The 18,133-nt window shown below is 44.3% G+C and overlaps 1 protein-coding gene across 8 annotated transcripts in view; it reads right to left on the bottom strand.

Annotated features, from left to right (window-relative positions):
- Clip1 (CAP-Gly domain containing linker protein 1) overlaps positions 1–18,133 on the bottom strand; it is a 113,129-nt gene that overhangs the window by 73,058 nt on the left and 21,938 nt on the right. For 7 of the 8 annotated variants that reach the window (XM_052167498.1, XM_052167497.1, XM_052167501.1 and 4 more), the window contains exons 2-3: positions 7,374–7,602; positions 4,007–4,575 (exon numbers count right to left, since the gene is read on the bottom strand). In XM_052167498.1, coding sequence (XP_052023458.1) covers positions 4,007–4,575; positions 7,374–7,497 — 693 coding nt within the window. In that variant the 5' untranslated portion in view covers positions 7,498–7,602. The remainder of the gene's footprint in view (positions 1–4,006; positions 4,576–7,373; positions 7,603–18,133) is intronic. The other variant, XM_052167500.1, reaches the window with a different exon arrangement.

The raw sequence follows: 18,133 nt of genomic DNA, 5'->3' as shown, positions 1-18,133 counted from the left end.
TGGCAGCCACACCTGTAATCCCAGTACTCAGGAAGTAGAGGCAAGAGGCTTAAAGTTCAAAGTCTTCCTGGGTTATATAATAAGTTTAAGGACAATCCAGGATACATGAGACCCTGTCTCAAAAACAGAACAACACTTCACATTGAAGCTTGGTTTCCAGGGCTACCGTGTCCGGAAGTGGACCTAACGGGAGGTAGGTGCTTTAGGGGAGAGGAGTGGAGCCCTCATAAACGTACTGACATCTCTCTGCTGAGTTAAGCCCTAACAGGGTTAGACACCGGGAACACAGATTGTCAGAAAGCAAGTTTGGTTCTCTGAGTTCCACATACACATTGATTGTCCTTCTGCCATGAAGCCCTTACAGAAAAAAAAGTCGACATCATGTTCTGTTACATGTCCCAGCCACCAGAGCCACCGTCCAAGTGAACCTTTCCTTCTTAATTATCTAGCATCAGAATTCTGTTATAGCAACAGAAAAAAAACTGTGGCACATTTGGGAGAGAGAGGCAAGAGGCACGGGTGTGCAAGGTCATCCTCATCTCCACAGGGTTCAGGGGCTGCTAGAATACATGAGAGCCTATGTCACAAAATGTAAACGAATGAACACAAAATAAGAGCAAAAACAACTCAGACACATGGCCTGCTAATCAGTACTCCACAGAGCAGATGCAACACATATGTGTTACCCAGCTTTCCTTGGGGATATTCTTATGTTCTGCTTTAAAAATAAAAATTTATTCAAGAGACGGAGGCAAGATTGACATGAGTGTGAAACCAGCCAGTGCTAACTAGTGAGTTCTGGGTCAGGCTGGACTCCCTGCTGAAACTCTGTCTCAAAGAAAGAGCTTTAGGTATAATGAATTCACGCGCTTTAGGATGCAATTTCTTATTCTGTTTCTGGATCCATATTCACTTAGTATTTATTTTCTCTTGTGAATGTGCGACTGCTCAAGTATGTGTGTGGAAGTCACAGGACAACTGTCAGCACTCAGTTTACCTGCTACATGGGTTCCAGGACACCAACACAGGTTGTCAGGCTTGGCAGCACATGCCTCTACCCACTGAACCATCTCACCAGGCCACTCTAGTCTACCTTAGGAATATCAAAGCAAATGCAAAAGCTGGCACGTGGCTTGCAACTATAATCCCAGCGATTCAGAAAAGGAAGGAGGCTCCATAACCCAAGACTCGGGCTGGAGACATATGTAGCCCAAGCTGTCCTTGAACTCACTGAGTAGCCAAAGCTGGCCTCAAACTCACAATTTCCATGCCCCAGCACCCAAGTGCTGCGATTACAGGCAGGCGGTACCACATTTGGAGTAACACATTGCTGACTTAACAGAAACATGAAGGCACCACAGTTCTCGTTAATTTCTTTTTAATTAGCTGTGCCTGTTTACTATACCTATAATCTTAGCTCTTAATAGAAGTAAAAAGTAAGAAGTAGAAGCAGTGAGATCAAGAGTACAAGGTATCCTTAGCCACATAGTAAGTTTGAAGTCCATCTGGCCTGCATAAGACCTGCAGCTCAAAAAAATTATTATTATGCGGTACTATGGATTGTTTCTCAGGGTCTTGACTGCTAGGCCCAAGTTCGACCCCAGAGCTATAGGGACAGTCCCAATTTTTTTTCATTTTAAATTGTAAGTATGAATTTCCTTAACAAAAAATTAAATTAGCCGGATGGTGGTGGCTCATGCCTTTAATCCCAGCACTCTGGTGAATTCCAGCCCAGCCTACTCTACAAAGTTCCAGGACAGCTAGGACTATACAGAAAAGTCATGTATATTCTGGGGGGGGGGGGTTGCTGGGGAAAGGGGGAGGGGAGGACTAAATTAAAACCTAATAAAGTAGGCAGGTGTGGGGGATGTGCTTGTCTCTGTAGTCTCTGTAGTGGGGAAGCAGAAGCAGGGTATGTAGACCAAGGCAAGAGGTAAACGCCTTTGATCTCACCAAGTGATCTGAAGCACTTGGTGATTGGCAAGCAGATCTCTGTGAGTTCCAGGCCAGCCACAGGGCTACATAGTGAAACCTTGTCTCAAAAAAACAAAAGAAGAAAAAAAACTTTTTTTTTGTTTTTTGGATTTGTTTTTTGGATTTGTTTGTTACAGGGTTTCTCTGTATAGTCCTGGCTGTCCTGGAACTCACTCTGTAGATCAGCTGGCCTCCAACTCAGAAATCCACCTGCCTCTGCCTCCCAGAGTGCTGGGATTACAGGGGTGCGCCACCACCGCCTGGCTGAAAAAAACCTTTTTTAAACCCAGAAACAAACCTAAAGTTTAGGGCAGCCTCAGGTACCACAAAAAATTCAAGCCAGCCTGGACTACATGAGATCTTTGTCTTTGAAAAAAACTGGGGACTAGAAAGATGGCTCAGTGGTTATGAGCACTGGCTATTCTTCCAAAGGAAAATGCCCAACACCCACATGGCGGTTCATAACTATCTCCAACTCAAGTGCCAGGGATCTGACACCCTCTTCTGGCATCAGTGGGCACTGCATGTACTTGGTGAGCATATTTAAATTCAAGAAAGACATAAACATTAAAATAAAATAACACCTAAGCTATATAAATTGATAAAATCTGGTATGGCTTCAAAATGGCACATATTCACAGATGCCACATATTTCTACATAGATATGTGTACACATATGTATATATGTACACATACACATACACACACATGTATATACGTGTATATATATATATATATGTATTGCATATATTACATATCATATACATATATCTATACATATAAATCCTCTCTCGGGAAGTCAGCCAACAAGGCGTTACCTGATGCTGTAGGAAGAAGTGATGACCACAAACTGACATGACGCAGTCTTGTTTTCTGAGACAGGACTTCTCACTGGGACTTGGTGCTTGCTGACTAGGCTAAATTAACTAGCATCTGAGCTGAGAGTCTCCCTGTCTCCACCTCCCCATCCCTGGTTATAAATGCACATCAGTAGTGATGTGTGCTCAGCTTCTTACATGGATGCTAGAGATCAAACTCAAGTCTTCAAACTTGCAAGGTGAACATAAGCTATGTCCTCAATCCCCATGCACCTGCCCAATTATTTATTTTTGGTTTGGTTTGGTTGTTTTTATTTTTTGACACAGGATCTTGCTATGTAGCATAGCTAGTCTTCAAACTTTCAACCCCCCTGCCTCTGTCTCATCATTGCTGAGATTACAGGCATGCAACTCCAAGCCTGGCAATTTTTTTAACTATTAAAAGTTTAAATCAAATGTTTCCAATTTCTGATTTCTACCTCCCTCCCTCCCTCCCTCCCTCCCTCCTTCCTTCCTCTCTCTCTCTCTCTCTCTCTCTCTCTCTCTCTCTCTCTTGGTTTTTCAAGACAGTATTTCTCTGTCAGCCCTGGCTGTCTTGGAACTTGTAGACCAGGCTAGCCTCAAATTCAGAGATCTGCCTGCCCCTGTCTCCCAAGTGCTGGGACTAAAGAGGATGTTACCACCACCCAGTTACCATGTTTAGTTTCTAAATCTTAATTACTTTAACTAATTTTAAAGTTAAAATGCTGCCTGGCAGTGGTTGCGCACGCCTTTAATCCCAGCACTTGGGAGGCAGAGGCAGGCAGATTTCTGAGTTCGAGGCCAGCCTGGTCTACAGAGTGAGTTCCAAGACAGCCAGGGCTACACAGAGAAACCCTGTCTCTTTAAAAAAAAAAAAAAAAAAAAAAAAAAAACCAAAAAAAAAAAAAAAAACCCAAATCCAAAAATCCAAAAAACAAAAACAAAAAACAAAACAAAAAAAAAGAAATGCTTCTTATTTCTAGATCAAAGATTTATGTTTAAAAAACAAATTAGCATGTTAGCTAGCCAGGTATGGTAGAGGGAAATAGAAGGCATGGCATTGCTCCAGCTGGACTACGAAGAGGGCCTTATCTCAAAGAAAAAAGAAGGAGGAACAAGAGGAGGAGGGGTCATTGGGAGAGGGTGAAGGAGGTGTTAGATGCAGGGCCACAGCACAGTGACTTGTGACTCACCAGCACCCTATCTCCAATCTTGAGTTCTCGCTCTCCCTTCTTGACAGAGCCAGCCTCTGAAAGGTTGGAGATCGACTCACTGGCGGTTTTTGTAAGATTGCTAATTTGAGGTGTAGCTGAAGTTTCTTTTGCCGTTGACTGGGATGGTTTGTGGGGAATACTTGAGGAAGTGGCTGGAGAAGACGACACCACGGTGGCTGCAACAGCGGGCAGAGGTGAAGCAGCTCTCCCGGGAGCTGTCTGCAGGCCGTTGGCTTCATCGCCTGCTTGCACCTTTCTCGTCAGCTTTGAAGGCCTGGTGAATATGCCCTTTAAAGGTTCACACTGGAAATACCGCACTCCTGCCACCGAGCCGTCGTTCTTTCCTATGGGTTCGTCTAAAACAATCCCAGCCCACTGGCCTGGTGCGAATTGAGTTTCCCCAAGAAACTGGATAAATCCAGGTTTATTCCCATTCACCCAAACACGTTCTCCAACTCGAAAGTCATCCACAAATTCCTCTTGGGTCTCAGAGGAAGGAGGGCCCGAGGCTTTTTCACTGGGTATTGTCTTCTCCACTGGAGCTGCAGCTGAGAGCAAAAGAAGAGTGAGAACAGGGCCGACATCTTATCTGAGCAGCTGTCTTCTAAGAAAAATAAAAACATAGATTGCTGAATGATCGCAGAAGGAGAGATCGCTCAATGGCTGAAGGCACTGGCCCCGCCTGCGGGGGCCCAGGTTCCATCCCCAGCACCCACATGGTGGCTCATAACAATAACGCCAGCTCCAAGGGAACTGACATCCTCCTCTGGCCTCACCCAGCAACAGGCACACACATGGTGCATAGACATATGCATAGATTAAACACCCCAACACATAAAATAATAAAAAAAAACTTTAAACACAAAAAGAGAAAACAATAGCAATATAAACAGGCTATGCTGTTGGACAAATTCTTCTTTCTTTCTTTTTTAAGCAAGGAAGCAGAACACAGTCAAAGCTCCGTGAGCTGGAGATGAGGATTATTCTACATTTGCAGTGAAGACTGGAAATCATCAAGGCGAGAAAAAAGCCATAGTCCTTTCCCAGCCCGGCCCTGTATTTAGAGTTCTCAGTTCATTCCTCCCCTAACCCCTTCCTGAGCATTTCAGGAATCCAGTCAGAGCCACTAGGACCCATTCACTCCTACCTCTGAGTAGTCAAGCTAGCAACATTCATACCTTTTAATCAGAGGCGTGTGGTCATGTTTACGGAGGGAAAGGATTCAGGGTGGGCCCTGCACGCTCTGCTGTAACACTATTACATAAAACCTACTCCTTGGTGGCAGAAGTAGAAATCAAGGCAAAGACAAAGAAATAGCACCTGGCCAAATGCCCTGGGAAGGTAAGATACTTTTGTGCAACCTCTATCCTATCATAAAGAGAGTAGTTAATTTGTGAGCAATGTACTTACAATAAAAACTTATCCATTCGTCATCTAATACAGATTAAACAGTCAGTGTGACTGGGAGAAGTGCACACCCCTAACCAGACTGTCATTATGAGGCATATCACATGTCAGGATTGACATAGCCTCTCTGAGTTTAATCTCTGCCCTTGTATGGAGGGGGTGACGTCTTCCTTCCAGGGCATTTAAGAGGACTGAATGACGTCACGTATTTATTCGTCCTCCACATGTTTAGGGAACCCCTGCATCTCTAGGACTAATCCCAGGTGTTGTTCTATGTCAGGAAACAAGGCAAGACAGCACAATCTGTGCCCTCCAAGGGGTCAGGGTCAGGAACTGGGAAGACAGGAAAGCAGACAGCCTGAGTTCTGTGGAGAAGACAAGACAGGAAAGCAGACAGCCTGAGTGCTGTGGAGAAGACAAGCCCTGCTCCCACCCAAGAGCTGACATCCGGCCTGAGGCCTACCTGACAGGAAAGTATAAGCAAGACTGGAAGAGCACCAAAACTGTGAGGCAAGACATTTCTGTTGTTTATAATTCCCAGCCTAAAATATTCTGTTAAAGCCACCTGAATGGACTGAATCACTCATTCATAAAATGCCTTGGAAAGTTTCTCCTCAGTGGTTTGAGAGCCAACTACTGTTGAATTAATGTTAGAAAAAAATCTTTTAGACCAGACTAGTGTTTGTTTTCTTGAAATTCCATGGAAAAAGATCTGGGAAATTTAAAGAAGAGAAATCCATGAAATACCTTAACACTGAAGGGATCAAATAACTCAGTGACATAACTTCACGACTACTTTAACTACCCATACTAAATCAACTAAATTAAAAAAGGACAACTTGCCGGGCGGTGGTGGTGCACACCTGTAATCCCAGCACTCTGGAAGGCAGAGGCAAGTGGATTTCTGAGTTCGAGGCCAGCCTGGTCTACAGAGTGAGTTCTAGGACAGCCAAGGCTACACAGAGAAACCCTGTCTCAAAAAAACCAAATCCAAAAAAACCAAAAAAAAAAAAAAAAGAAAGAAAGAAAGAAAAATTCTAGAACTGGTCGGTCAGTGATGGCACACGCCTTTAATCCTGGCACTTGGAAGGTAAAGTTAAGTCAATCTCTGAGTTCAGGGCCAGCCTGGTCTACAGAGGGAGGACAGGACAGCTAGGAATACACAGAGAAACCCTGTCTAGAAAAAAAATCCAAATCTGGGTAAGTGTGGCTCAGTAGGTAAAGTGCTCAGAGAAATTCAATTCAGACCCTATGTCAACGTAAAAAGCTAACTATGGACAATCCCTCACGTCCACTGGCCTGCCAGGCTAAGCTAAGGGCTGAGCTCCGGATTCAGTGTCTCAGAAACCAGATGAAGAACATCAACCCCTGGCCTCAAGAGTTTCATGCAAAGATGGGTGTGTGCAAACACATGCATACATGAAGGTTTTTTATTTTTTAATACGAAATGAAAAACTCTGCTTCTTCATGAAAACGTTTTCAAATATCAATTTTTGTAAAGTTGACTATAAAAAAAAAAAACCTTCAAATTTATATAAGATAATGCATGACCACTCAGTGGTTGAGGGTCTGTGCTGCTCTTGCAGAGGACCAGAGTTCAGTTCCCAGCATCATTTCAGTTGGCTCACAACCACATGCAACTCCTGCGCTAGGAGACGGAAAACCTTCTCTGGCTTCCTCGGGCAACTGTGTGCGCATGCACATATATCTACGTAGACACCTCAATAAATAATAAAGCAAAGCTTTTTTTAAAATTAAAAAGTAGCCATGCATGGTGGCACATACCATTAATCCTAGCACTCAGGAAGCAGAGGCAGGCCAACCTCTAAGTTTGAAGACAGCCTGGTGTATAGAGTGAATTTCAGGACAGCCAGAGGGCTATGCAGAGAAGCCCTATCTCAAAACAAAATAAAAAAACACAAAGTAAACTGTTGCTTACCAGCAGCAGCAGCAGCAGCAGCAGCAGCAGCAGCAGCAGCAGCAGCAGGTGTCTTCAAGGCCGTGCTTCCAGGCTTAAGGATCTTGGTAGGGGCCTTCAGCCCGCTGGGTTTCAGCATACTCATTTTCTTGGAAGGTCAAGATGCTTCTCCCTCTGCTGCCGCTATCTTTCCCCAATCATCCATACAAATGCAGGTGTTTCTATAGAGAACTCAGTCTCTCGGTTAAATCTGAAAAAAGGAACATATCAGGAGAAAGTTACCCCAAATTCTAAACTGGGCATAGTAGTAGTGCAGGCTTTTAATCTGAGAAATAAAAGTCACAGAGGCAGGCTGGAGAGATGACTCAGGGGTTAAGGGCACTGACTGCTCTTCCAGAGGTCCTGAGTTCAGTTCCCAGCAACCACATGGTGGCTCACAACCATCTGCAATGGTGATCCAGGGCCGTCTTCTGATGTGTCTGAATACAGCAACACCATACCCACGTGAAATAAGTAAATAAATCTTTAAAAAAGTATTTTTAAAATAATCACAGAGGCTATTGTTTTGTTTGGGTTTTTTTTTGGGGGGGGGGAGTACTGCTGGAGAACTTAGTAATTTTTCAGAATGTAAAGAAGCCCTAAGAAAGTGTTCCCAAATGTTGCTATATTCATTTTTGTTCCCTATTCAGAGTTACAGAGGTGTTTTGCTATTTTGTTTTGTTTGAGACAGGGTCTCACTTTACAGCCCTGACTATTCTGGAACTCACTATGTAGGTAGACAAAATTAGCCACCTCTGCTTTGCTGGTGCTGGGGTTAAAGGCCTGCACCACCACACCTAGCTAAGAGTAAAAGAGGTTTTTAAATCTTCATTTTCAAGTTCTCAGACCCGTTAGAGACTGCGATGCCAAGTGGGCATGCCCAGCACTCACGGCTTGCATTGCGGCTGCGCCACACTGCAGTAGGGCTGTAAATGCCAAAGCCTGATTTGCAGCCTATGGGAAGACCGGATGTGTGTGCACAGAGCAGCCACACCAGCACTGTGCATTAACACCGAGGAGCTCTATACACCAAAGAGGCGTGCATCTCCACAGCAATTGACAGAGGCAGTGGTGCTCACACTGAAGTAGCGCACCTCCTAGAACTTGTTAGAAATGAGGACCTGAAACCTATCAAAACAAACCCTGGAGGACTCGGCCATACAGAGTGTAATAAGCCACTCAAGGGAATCTGATGGGAGCATTTGAGAACCACTACTAAGTTATTGGTCAAGGACTAATTGGAGGTTCAGTTTCTCAATCACAGCCCACGAATAATCCACAGCTGACCCTACAGCACCTCAGGACTTTGCTTCCTCCATGGCTTCTCAGGGGTTCGCCCTGCTTTCCAAGTCTTCAGCTTTACCTGCTGAAATCTACATTCGCCTGCTTACCAAAACCAACTCAGCTCCTCACCAATGCAAATGGGTTCATCCTTCTCTTTCCCGTACAGTGTCCATTTTGTTTGACTGTCTGTTTATAACAAGGTCTCATGGATCCAGGATCGACTCAGACTTGCTATGGAGCTGAGGAAAACTGAACTTCTGATACCCCTGCCTCCATCTCCTGAGTCCTGGGATTATAGAGCCAGTCCTCTCCTTTCACCTTTTTAGAGTGATCTGAGGATTGAACTCGGGATGCCAGACTTGTGTGGCAAGTGTCTTTAAGTCACTGAGCCGTCTCATCAGCCCTGTTTCTGGGTTTCTGAAATAGGATGTCACACTGTACTACTGACTGGCCTCAAACTCATGGCAATCCTCTGGCAACGTTTTCTGCAGTGCCACGATTACAGGCACAAGCAACCACATCCCACTGAGTCTGTGAGATTTTCATAGCATCCAGCACATTTAGTTGTCTGTGTGGACTGTAAATTCTCTTGGAAGAAACTACATTTTAGTCACCTTTGTATTTCCTACAACATATAATAAACATTCACTAAATAAAGGAAAACACTAAATTTTTACTCTAACTGGCTAGGGTGTACCTGTATGTTTTTAAATTGTACTTCCTGCTCACTGCAGATGACAGAAGAATATATAACAGATACAAACATATGGAACTAACAACGTAGTTTGGGAGAAGACTCATACCTACAAAAACATAGCTAAGCATTTCTTATAAGAAATAACAAATCACGTGATTATCCCAAAAATGTCCTAGAAGACCGAAAGGGGGGACTAGAACGGAAGGAAAGGCTTCGAGGGCAAGGCAAAGCACTTGTGAGCTGGAAGGAAACAGGCGTTACAGTCAGGAGGCAAAGGAAAAGCAACGGACAAAGCCTGCGAACTGGACAGTGAGTTCAGTCAGAAGGACATCAGGAGATTCTTGTAAGAAATCAAGTTTAGCAGGGCAGTGGTGGCGCACGCCTTTAACCCCAGCACTTGGGAGGCAGAGGCAGGTGGATTTCTGAGTTCGAGGCCAGCCTGGTCTACAGAGTGAGCTCCAGGACAGCCACGGCTACACAGAGAAACCCTGTCTCCAAAAAACCAAATCAAAAAAAAAAAGAAAAAAGAAAAAAAGAAATCAAGTCTAAAAGGTGGACTGCAGAAGATGCTCGAGAGGCCAACTTTGCTAACCTTTCTCCTCAGATGCAAGGCCTTTATTTCAGGAGTCTACAAGGAAAATGGAAGCTGCCTACAGCATCTCAGGCTTCATACTTCTCTCGCGTGTGCATTTACTTTAGTCTCACTCCCATTAACAAGCAAATCTGAAACCAAGGTTAGGCAGCCTTTCCATGTACCATCTGAAGTCCTCGCTCATTTCGAGTCAGTACAGGTAGAGCCGGGTGTTGGCATCAGCTAACTCCGGGGGAGAAGAGCCTGAGCGTCAGTGTTGGTGCTCACAGGTGACGTCAGGGCAGACTATCACCGAGAACTCCTGAGACGACACTCTGGTAAGGCAGAGTACAGCTGTGAGGACTAGCTGCCGCTGAGCACGGGAGACCACGCCAGCCTTCTGCGGCACAGGGAGGTGGACGAGGCTAGATATTCTGCAGCTTACCTTTATTTGATTTATTTCTGTATCTTAAGTGCTCCCTCCAGTCGGTGAGACTAAAAGCTCAATGTGTGGCCTGTTTCAAGCATGGTAGCCTGAGCCACATGTGGTTTTTGATTGGGTTTTGTTTTGTTGAGATAGGGTCTCACAGTGAGCCTGGATGGCCTGGAACTCACCATGCACATCAGACTGGCCTAGAACTCATACAGACCTGTCTGCCTCAGCCACTCCTGACCTACTTTTTTATTAGCTTTAGTATCCCCTCTCTGTATATGAGTGTACAGGTGCGCATGGAAACCAGAAGAGAGCATAAGACACCCTAGATGTGGTGGAGCTGCCCTCGGTGTGAGTAACAAAAGTTCTTAACCTTGGAACTCCAGCTCCATTCAGTGCTTCAGTCACATTCAAACGCAGTGCCCGAGAGACAACACTGTCAGTCATTACACACAGGGCGGAGAATCCTATCGGACACCACCATTCCACAACTTCCTCCACTCAAGGACCCAAGTCGCCCAAATGACCACCCAAGTGGCAGGAGAGATGGCCCAATTACAAGCACCTATTGCTCTCAGAGGACCCAGCTCGGTTCCCTGCACCCCGGTAAGGCAGCCACAACTACCTGCAACTCCAGCAGCAGGAACTTCACCCTCCTGACCATCTGACATGCATATGTGCAAAATGCGTATACACATAAAAATCAATAAAAAATTTTAAAGGTGACTACCTACACCCAACATAGCAGTGTAAGCCTTTAGTCCCAGAACTGAGTGGGCAGTTCTCTGAGTTCGAGGCCAGCCTTGTCTACAGAATGAATTCCTGGGCAGTCAGGGCTACACAGGGAAACCTGTGAGTGCCTGAGGAAACATTAACTACTTCACAAATAATGCTTCAGCCAATTTTTTTTTTTTTGAGACCAAATCTTAAGTACCTGAGACTGGCTTAAAACTTGATATGTGGCCAAAGATGACCTTGAACTTGGGTCCTGAGGCCTTCTACCTCCCCAGTGCTGGGATTACAAGCATGCACGACCATGCAGTTTCTGTGGTGCTGAAGACTGAGCTCAGGGCTTCATGCATACTATGAAAGCACTCTAGTAACTGAGCTACATCTTCCATCTTTCAAAATATTTTAAATTCCATTTTCAGAGGTAATTTATCCCAGAACTTTGAGGAGGCTGCAGTAAGAGGAATGTGGGTTCAAAATCAGCCTGAACTGACCCTACTTAAAAAAAAACAAAAAAAAAAAACAAAAAAACAAAAACAAAAACAAAAACAACAAAAAAAAAAACCACAACTAAGATTTCTAGGACAGCCAAGGCTACACAGAGAGAAATCCTGTGTAGAAAAACAAAGAAGCAAGAGTGCAGTAAGCTTACTGGTGGTACAAGACAGTTGTGGTGTGGCTGTACAACACTCACAGCTGTTTCCCAACCTTGGATCAAAATAGCTCAGAGTTACATGGATGTGCAGCTACTAAACAAAGCAAGCTATACCCACGGCCTGCAGAAGTCCAGCAGTTCCAAAAAGTAATGGCTACGTCACGGTAATAAACAACACCTCCCCACATGAAAGACCTTGTGTGGATGTGTATACACTTCTAAATATACTTTTCATTAGTCACATCCAAGGTGGCTCAGACCTGTGATACCAGTAAGAGGACAGCCATGCATTCTAGGCCAGCCAGGGCTACAGAGTGAAACCCTGTTTCAAAAAGCCAAAAGAAGAGTGAGACACCTTTCTATTTTCTTTTTCTTTTCTTTTTTTTGGGGGGGGGGGGTTGTTTTGTTTTGTTTTATTTTTTGGATTTGGTTTTTGTTTGGTTTTTTTTTTTCCCCCAGACAGGGTTTCTCTGTATAGCCCTGGCTATCCTAGAACTCACTCTGTAGACCAGGCTGGCCTCGAACTCAGAAATCCGCCTGCCTCTGCCTCCCAGAGTGCTGGGATTACAGGCGTGCGCCACCAGAGCCCTTTCTAAGACAAAAGGTTACACTGCTTTACAGCCTTCCTTTCCAAACAATGCTGGTGTGTGCTGGTGTCTGTCTGTCTGATGTGTGTCATGTGTGTCTGTATGTGTATATGTATATTGTATATGTGTGTACATAACCCGAGTTTTGCATTTATAACACTGAATGATGTTATAGTTTTCTCAAGCCGAGAACTATTTGTAAAGTGTTTATTTTAGAACTTACATCAGCTCTGAAAAGTTAAAAATAGCTACTGTTTTCCTTGTACTCTTAAAAGGAAGAAGCAGGAAGATCATCTAGTTCCAAGCACTAGGCAGCACCAGGAGCAGAGCACAGGGCTGCTCAGCTACACAATCTCTTCCCACTCTCTCCTTCTCTTTAAAGGGTTCACACTTCCTCCCGCAAACAGAAAAATGCATTACTCAACATCAACACTAAAGAAACTATTTTGCTGCCCTGTGTGACCTCTGAATTATCTGAAGAGGCAAGGGCAGGCCTGAAACTTTTTAAGCTAAATTAATATCATAAGCTTGAAATTTAATTCAGATCTGATCTAGAACCTAAGGGTAAAGAAGCAAGATATTTATTTCACAGAAGCAGACCTTAGAGGACCTGTCCCCAGGTTAGAAAAGAGAAAAGTGTGTTTTATATGTTTTCAGGTGTCAGCTTTGCTGCCAGTTATGATTCCAGAAAGTAATATATTCTTCTATTCCAAAAAGTGCTCATTCTCTATGAAGTCACCGTTTGCTCTGCGTTTGTCTTTGTCTGTATGTGTACTGGGGCCAGGGGTTTTTTGTTTGCTTGGTCTTAAATATTTTTTATTATTTTTAAGTATGTGTGTATGTATATGTATGTATGTTGTGTATGAACATGAATGTAGGTGCCTTCAGAGATCATAGATATCAGATCTCCATGGAACTGGTGTTATAGGTAGAGGCAAGTGGATTTCTGAGTTTGAGGACAGCCTGGTCTATCTACAGAGTGAGTTCCAGGACAGCAAGGGCTATATAGAGAAATCCTGTCTCAAAAAAATAGCTCCCAACTACTAGGCTGTCTCTACAGTCCCTTATTTGCTTTAAGAAAAAAAAATTATTACATTTATTTCTTGGGAGCATGTTGGAGTTAGTCTGGTGCTACTATGCATTCAAATACTAAATACTGGTGTTTGCCCAGTAATTGTGCTAAAGCTAAATAAATAAATCATGGTCTGGGTCTCATTTACTTGGAAACTAATGGAGATAGAAACACCCCAATAATCTACAGGGGCACATGTACATGTTTGGAAGTCAGAGAATTACTTGCCAAAGTCTCTTCGCTTTTCCTACCATATGGGTTCCAGGGGATCTACTCAAGTAGTCAACTTTGGCAGAAAGCACCTTTACCTTCTGAGCCATCACTGAAACAAGGTATGCTATGGCCTAAGGTATCCTGGGACTTCTGGCAATCTACCTGCCTCAACCTCCCGAAGGTGTTGGGATCCCAAGTGTAGACAATGACCCCAGCTTTGGTGTACACAGTGTCAGATATATAGTTACAGCTTCCATATCCATACAAGAACATCTAGAGGGTGCTTCTAGCCGTGAGAGCAGTGCCTGTGCAAGCCAGTGCCGCCGCAATGGTTAGCAACCACCAGTTTCAGGAACTCAAGGTCCCCACTCCCCTAGATAGAACCTCTCACTAAACTCTGAACAGGAAATTATAGAAAAATGGTCTTCTGCTCCAAACAAAATTTTAAAACTTGAGCATTCAGTTCAATACCCCAACCTTCTCAAAGCATAGGGCATACATAAGCTTACTGTGCACTCCTCTAACAAGCCAGCACCTAAAACCTGCCTCATAAAAGTGAAAGCAGGAACACTCAGGGCTGGGGAGAAGGCTCAGCAGTTGGAGCACTCAGCTGCTGTGGCAGAGGACCTGGGTTTGGCTCCCAGACCTACATGGTGGCTCACAAATGTTTGTAACTCCAGCTCCAAAGAATCCAACCCCTTCTTCCTACTTCTTTGGGTATCTGCATACAAGTGGTACACACATACTGCAAGCTTATGCACATATATAGACATTTAAAAAATTGTAGGTCACCAGGCAGGTGGTGGCACACGCCTTTAATCCCAGCACTAGGGAGGCAGAGGCAGGTGGATTTCTGAGTTCGAGGTCAGCCTGGCCTACAGAGTGAGTTCCAGGACAGCCAAGGCTACACAGAGAAACCCTGTTTCGAAAAAACAAAACAAACAAAAAAAAATTTTTTTTGAAGGGCTGGAGAGATGGCTCAGTGGTTAAGAGCACTGACTGCTCTTCTAGAGGTCCTGAGTTCAAATCCCAGCAACCACATGGTGGCTCACAACCATCTGTATTGGGATCTGATGCCCTCTTCTGGTGTGTCTGAAGACAGCTAGAGTGTACTTACATATAATAAATAATTGGGCCTGAGCAATCGGGCTGAAGTGAGAAGAAGAAAAAGAAAGATACAGAGATACCTTTCATGGGGAAAAAAAAAAGGCTGCCCTAGGGGCTGGAATGAAGGCAGCAGGTCACTGGCTGCACTTGCAAAGGGCCTGGGTTCAGTTCCAAGCACTCACGTGGTTGTAACTCTAGTTCCAGGCATGCAAGACCTTAACTTCAACTTCCACAGGCATGAGGCACACATTTAAAAATATTCTTTAAAAAAAAATAATCAAAAGCGATTAAATATTGCCCCTGTAAAAATTCACCTCTACTTGGCAATTCCGGACTCCTGCTGGCTTGCTGCCTTCCTGGTCTAAGAGCCTCACACGGCCCTGCACTTGCTATGTAGCTAAAGCTGGTCTGGAGCTCCCCATCCTTATCTAATTCCCACATGCTGAAGACATAACTTCAAATTCCTACAATCTGCGTATATAAGTTATTTCTTCCTAAAATCTGCATGTTTAAGACAGGGACACATGGCTGGGAAAAATGAGGGAGCACACAGGACATCGTTGTAAAAGCAGTCCACCAGACGTGTTGGCCCATACTCGTGAGCCCAACACTTAAGACACTGAGATAGCAGTACACAAGCTCAGTCCAGCCTGGGCTACAATTCCCATTTCAAAACACAAAAGCACCATCCAGAGCTGCACACACAAACACATATACACACACACACACACCCTCATACACACATACATACACATACATGCACACACACATTCATGCACATTCATACACACATTAACACATACACATTAACACACACACACACATTCATGCACATACACATACACACACACACACACACACATTAACACACACACACACACACACCAGCAAAGCACAGTGGCACAGGCCTATAATACAAGTACGTACTTAGGGAACAAAACCAGGAAAACCATGAGTTCAAGGTCAGTCTGGGATATATATCAAATTCAAAGCCAGCCAAGACTATGAGACCCTGTCTCAAAACCAAAAAAGAAAAAAAAATTACTTAAAGGAAGACTTTTAATTTCTCCACCCAGAGTCAAGCACTGAAGATTCCCAGACTTGATTTCTCCTTTACTTTTTGGGCTTGTTTGTTCAGTTGTGTAGTTCTGGCTGCTCTAGATCTTGATCGGAGACCATCCTGACTCTGCCTCCCAAGGGATGGAATTTAAGGCATGCATTACCACATTCAGCTCCTACTTTGCTTAAATAAAATATAGGAGATGGTCATTTATCAAGTGTATGTTTCAGGAATCCAGGAACATAAAGCTTTTATATAGTGCTAGTGACCGAACCTAGAGCCTTGAGCGGGAAAGGTAGGCTTTGTACCAATGAGACACTTGCTCACACCTCATGATATATTCGCTGACAGAACAAGGAAAGAGATGGATGCCTGTAATCCCAGCACTGGAGAAGGAATGGCTCGAGTCTGAGGCCAGCCTGAACTACTGTGGAGCTGCAAGGCAGCCAGGGTGAGATGTAAGAAAACCCTGTGTTACTGTTCAGGGCCTTCCTTCTGCATGAGCTCACCCGGGCTCTCATAGCCCAGCTGTAAAAGAAAACCGAGCGCCGACAACTCAACTGGGACCTGTCTGAACGGCAGCGTGGAGCATAAATTATTTATACTCCTGATGATTAGATCTAACCATTCCAAATCATTATTGTCTGGTGCTACAGACATATTTTCACAGAACTAAAAATGTTATGTGTATCTGAGAAGAAATTTGACAGCAAATTACGTAACAGAGCACTGACAACCCGCACAGCCACTCAGCGAAAATACACTGCTGCTCCTCTCTGAGAGGCCTGCATTTCACTTCTGCCGAGGATAGCCAGAGAGTTTCTTCCCATTACATAATTCTTCAAATTGTGTATTTAAATACACAAATATAAAAAACAGAGATATCAGTGTCTACATTTTATCTATAGAACTGTAGAAAATTCAACTCAAGTCAGCTGATAGAGGACGAATTGGTACCTCATGGTGTCTATGGAATCAGGCCGGGCCTCAGCTTACATCTTCCCAGGAGCTAAGCAACATTTTGAACCATCTGGCTGTGAGGTCACAATGGTGACCTCACAAGTGGGAATTCTGATGTTGGTCTATCTCTCCGGCCTCACCACTTTAAAGAAGAAAAGAGAGAAGGTTGCATACTCCTGAATGTGGAGTTGATGCCGGAAGGATATACACTTTGTATCAAGACATCCTTCCCACCAGACAGCAGTGTCCTCCGCTGTTGAGGGGCAGAAGCAACGCAGGTGAGCACACAGAGAGACACACATACCACACACATACAGACACACACACACACACACACCACCCCTAAGAGTTCAGCAGCTATAACACAAGGACACACCCTTCCAGTTTGCACATTGTTATTTGGGTTCAGCCACAGACACAGTTTTCTTTTGTGCCCTAAAAGCTTAGGCTACAGTGAAGAATTCTGAAAATTGAGTAGGAAGCAAATCTCAAGCTTAGAGTAACTGCTGCCCTGTCTCTGCCGCTCTGGCGCACTGAAAAGCCACCAGCCCTGATAGCCCCTGTTTACCAAGCAAGTGCAGTGAAGATTAAAATGTGGGAGAGTTCATTGTTAAAATGCCCTAAGTTCCTGCCGCCTCGCTGCAACTCTGGAACATCAGATCTCACTGGAAGACGGCAAGCGGCCGGCTGCTAGCTATATTTCCTTCTAACGTTGAGAGCGTACAACCAAGTGCGGAGGTAATATATAGCTCCCTTTTTGTTTTATCTTATGATTTTTTCCTAAGGGTTTCATCTGGAACTCTAGACTTTGTAGCACAGGCTGTCCTCACTCACACCCTCCTTCCAGACTCCAGGATTATAGGCATGAGCCGCTGCACCCATTCAAACTGCATTTCTTTTATTCTCGTGACACAGTGTGAGCCTAGGACTCATGTATAAGGGGCAAACGCAACCGCTGAACTACACTTCCAGTTCTGAATTTTTCATTTTGGCTTTTTCCTCTTGTGCTCTCTCTTTCTCACTGAGAACTCATGCAGCAGGGCTGGAAAGATGGCTCTGTAATAGTCGGCAGCACTGGCAGCTCTTCCAGAGCACCCAGCTTCAATTCCCAGCACCCACATGGCAACTCACAGCCATCTGTAACTCTAGTCTCATGGGACCCAATATGATCTTCTGGCTTCTGCATGCACACATGTGGTGCACAGACATATACATGCAAGCAAAACACTAATTAAAACTAAATCTTCTTGTAAAAGGTCAAGGCTGGCTTGAAACTTCCCATGCAGCTAAGAATAATCGTAAACTTCTGATCTTCACCTCCATTTCCCAAGTGCTGGAACTGTAGATGTGCCCCATCCCCGTGCCCCATTTACT

Source organism: Apodemus sylvaticus, chromosome 22 (assembly GCF_947179515.1).
Source record: "Apodemus sylvaticus chromosome 22, mApoSyl1.1, whole genome shotgun sequence".
NCBI lineage: Eukaryota > Metazoa > Chordata > Mammalia > Rodentia > Muridae > Apodemus > Apodemus sylvaticus.
The sequence above is the reverse complement of the archived record's forward strand: the minus strand, read 5'-3'. Positions and strand labels throughout refer to the sequence as shown.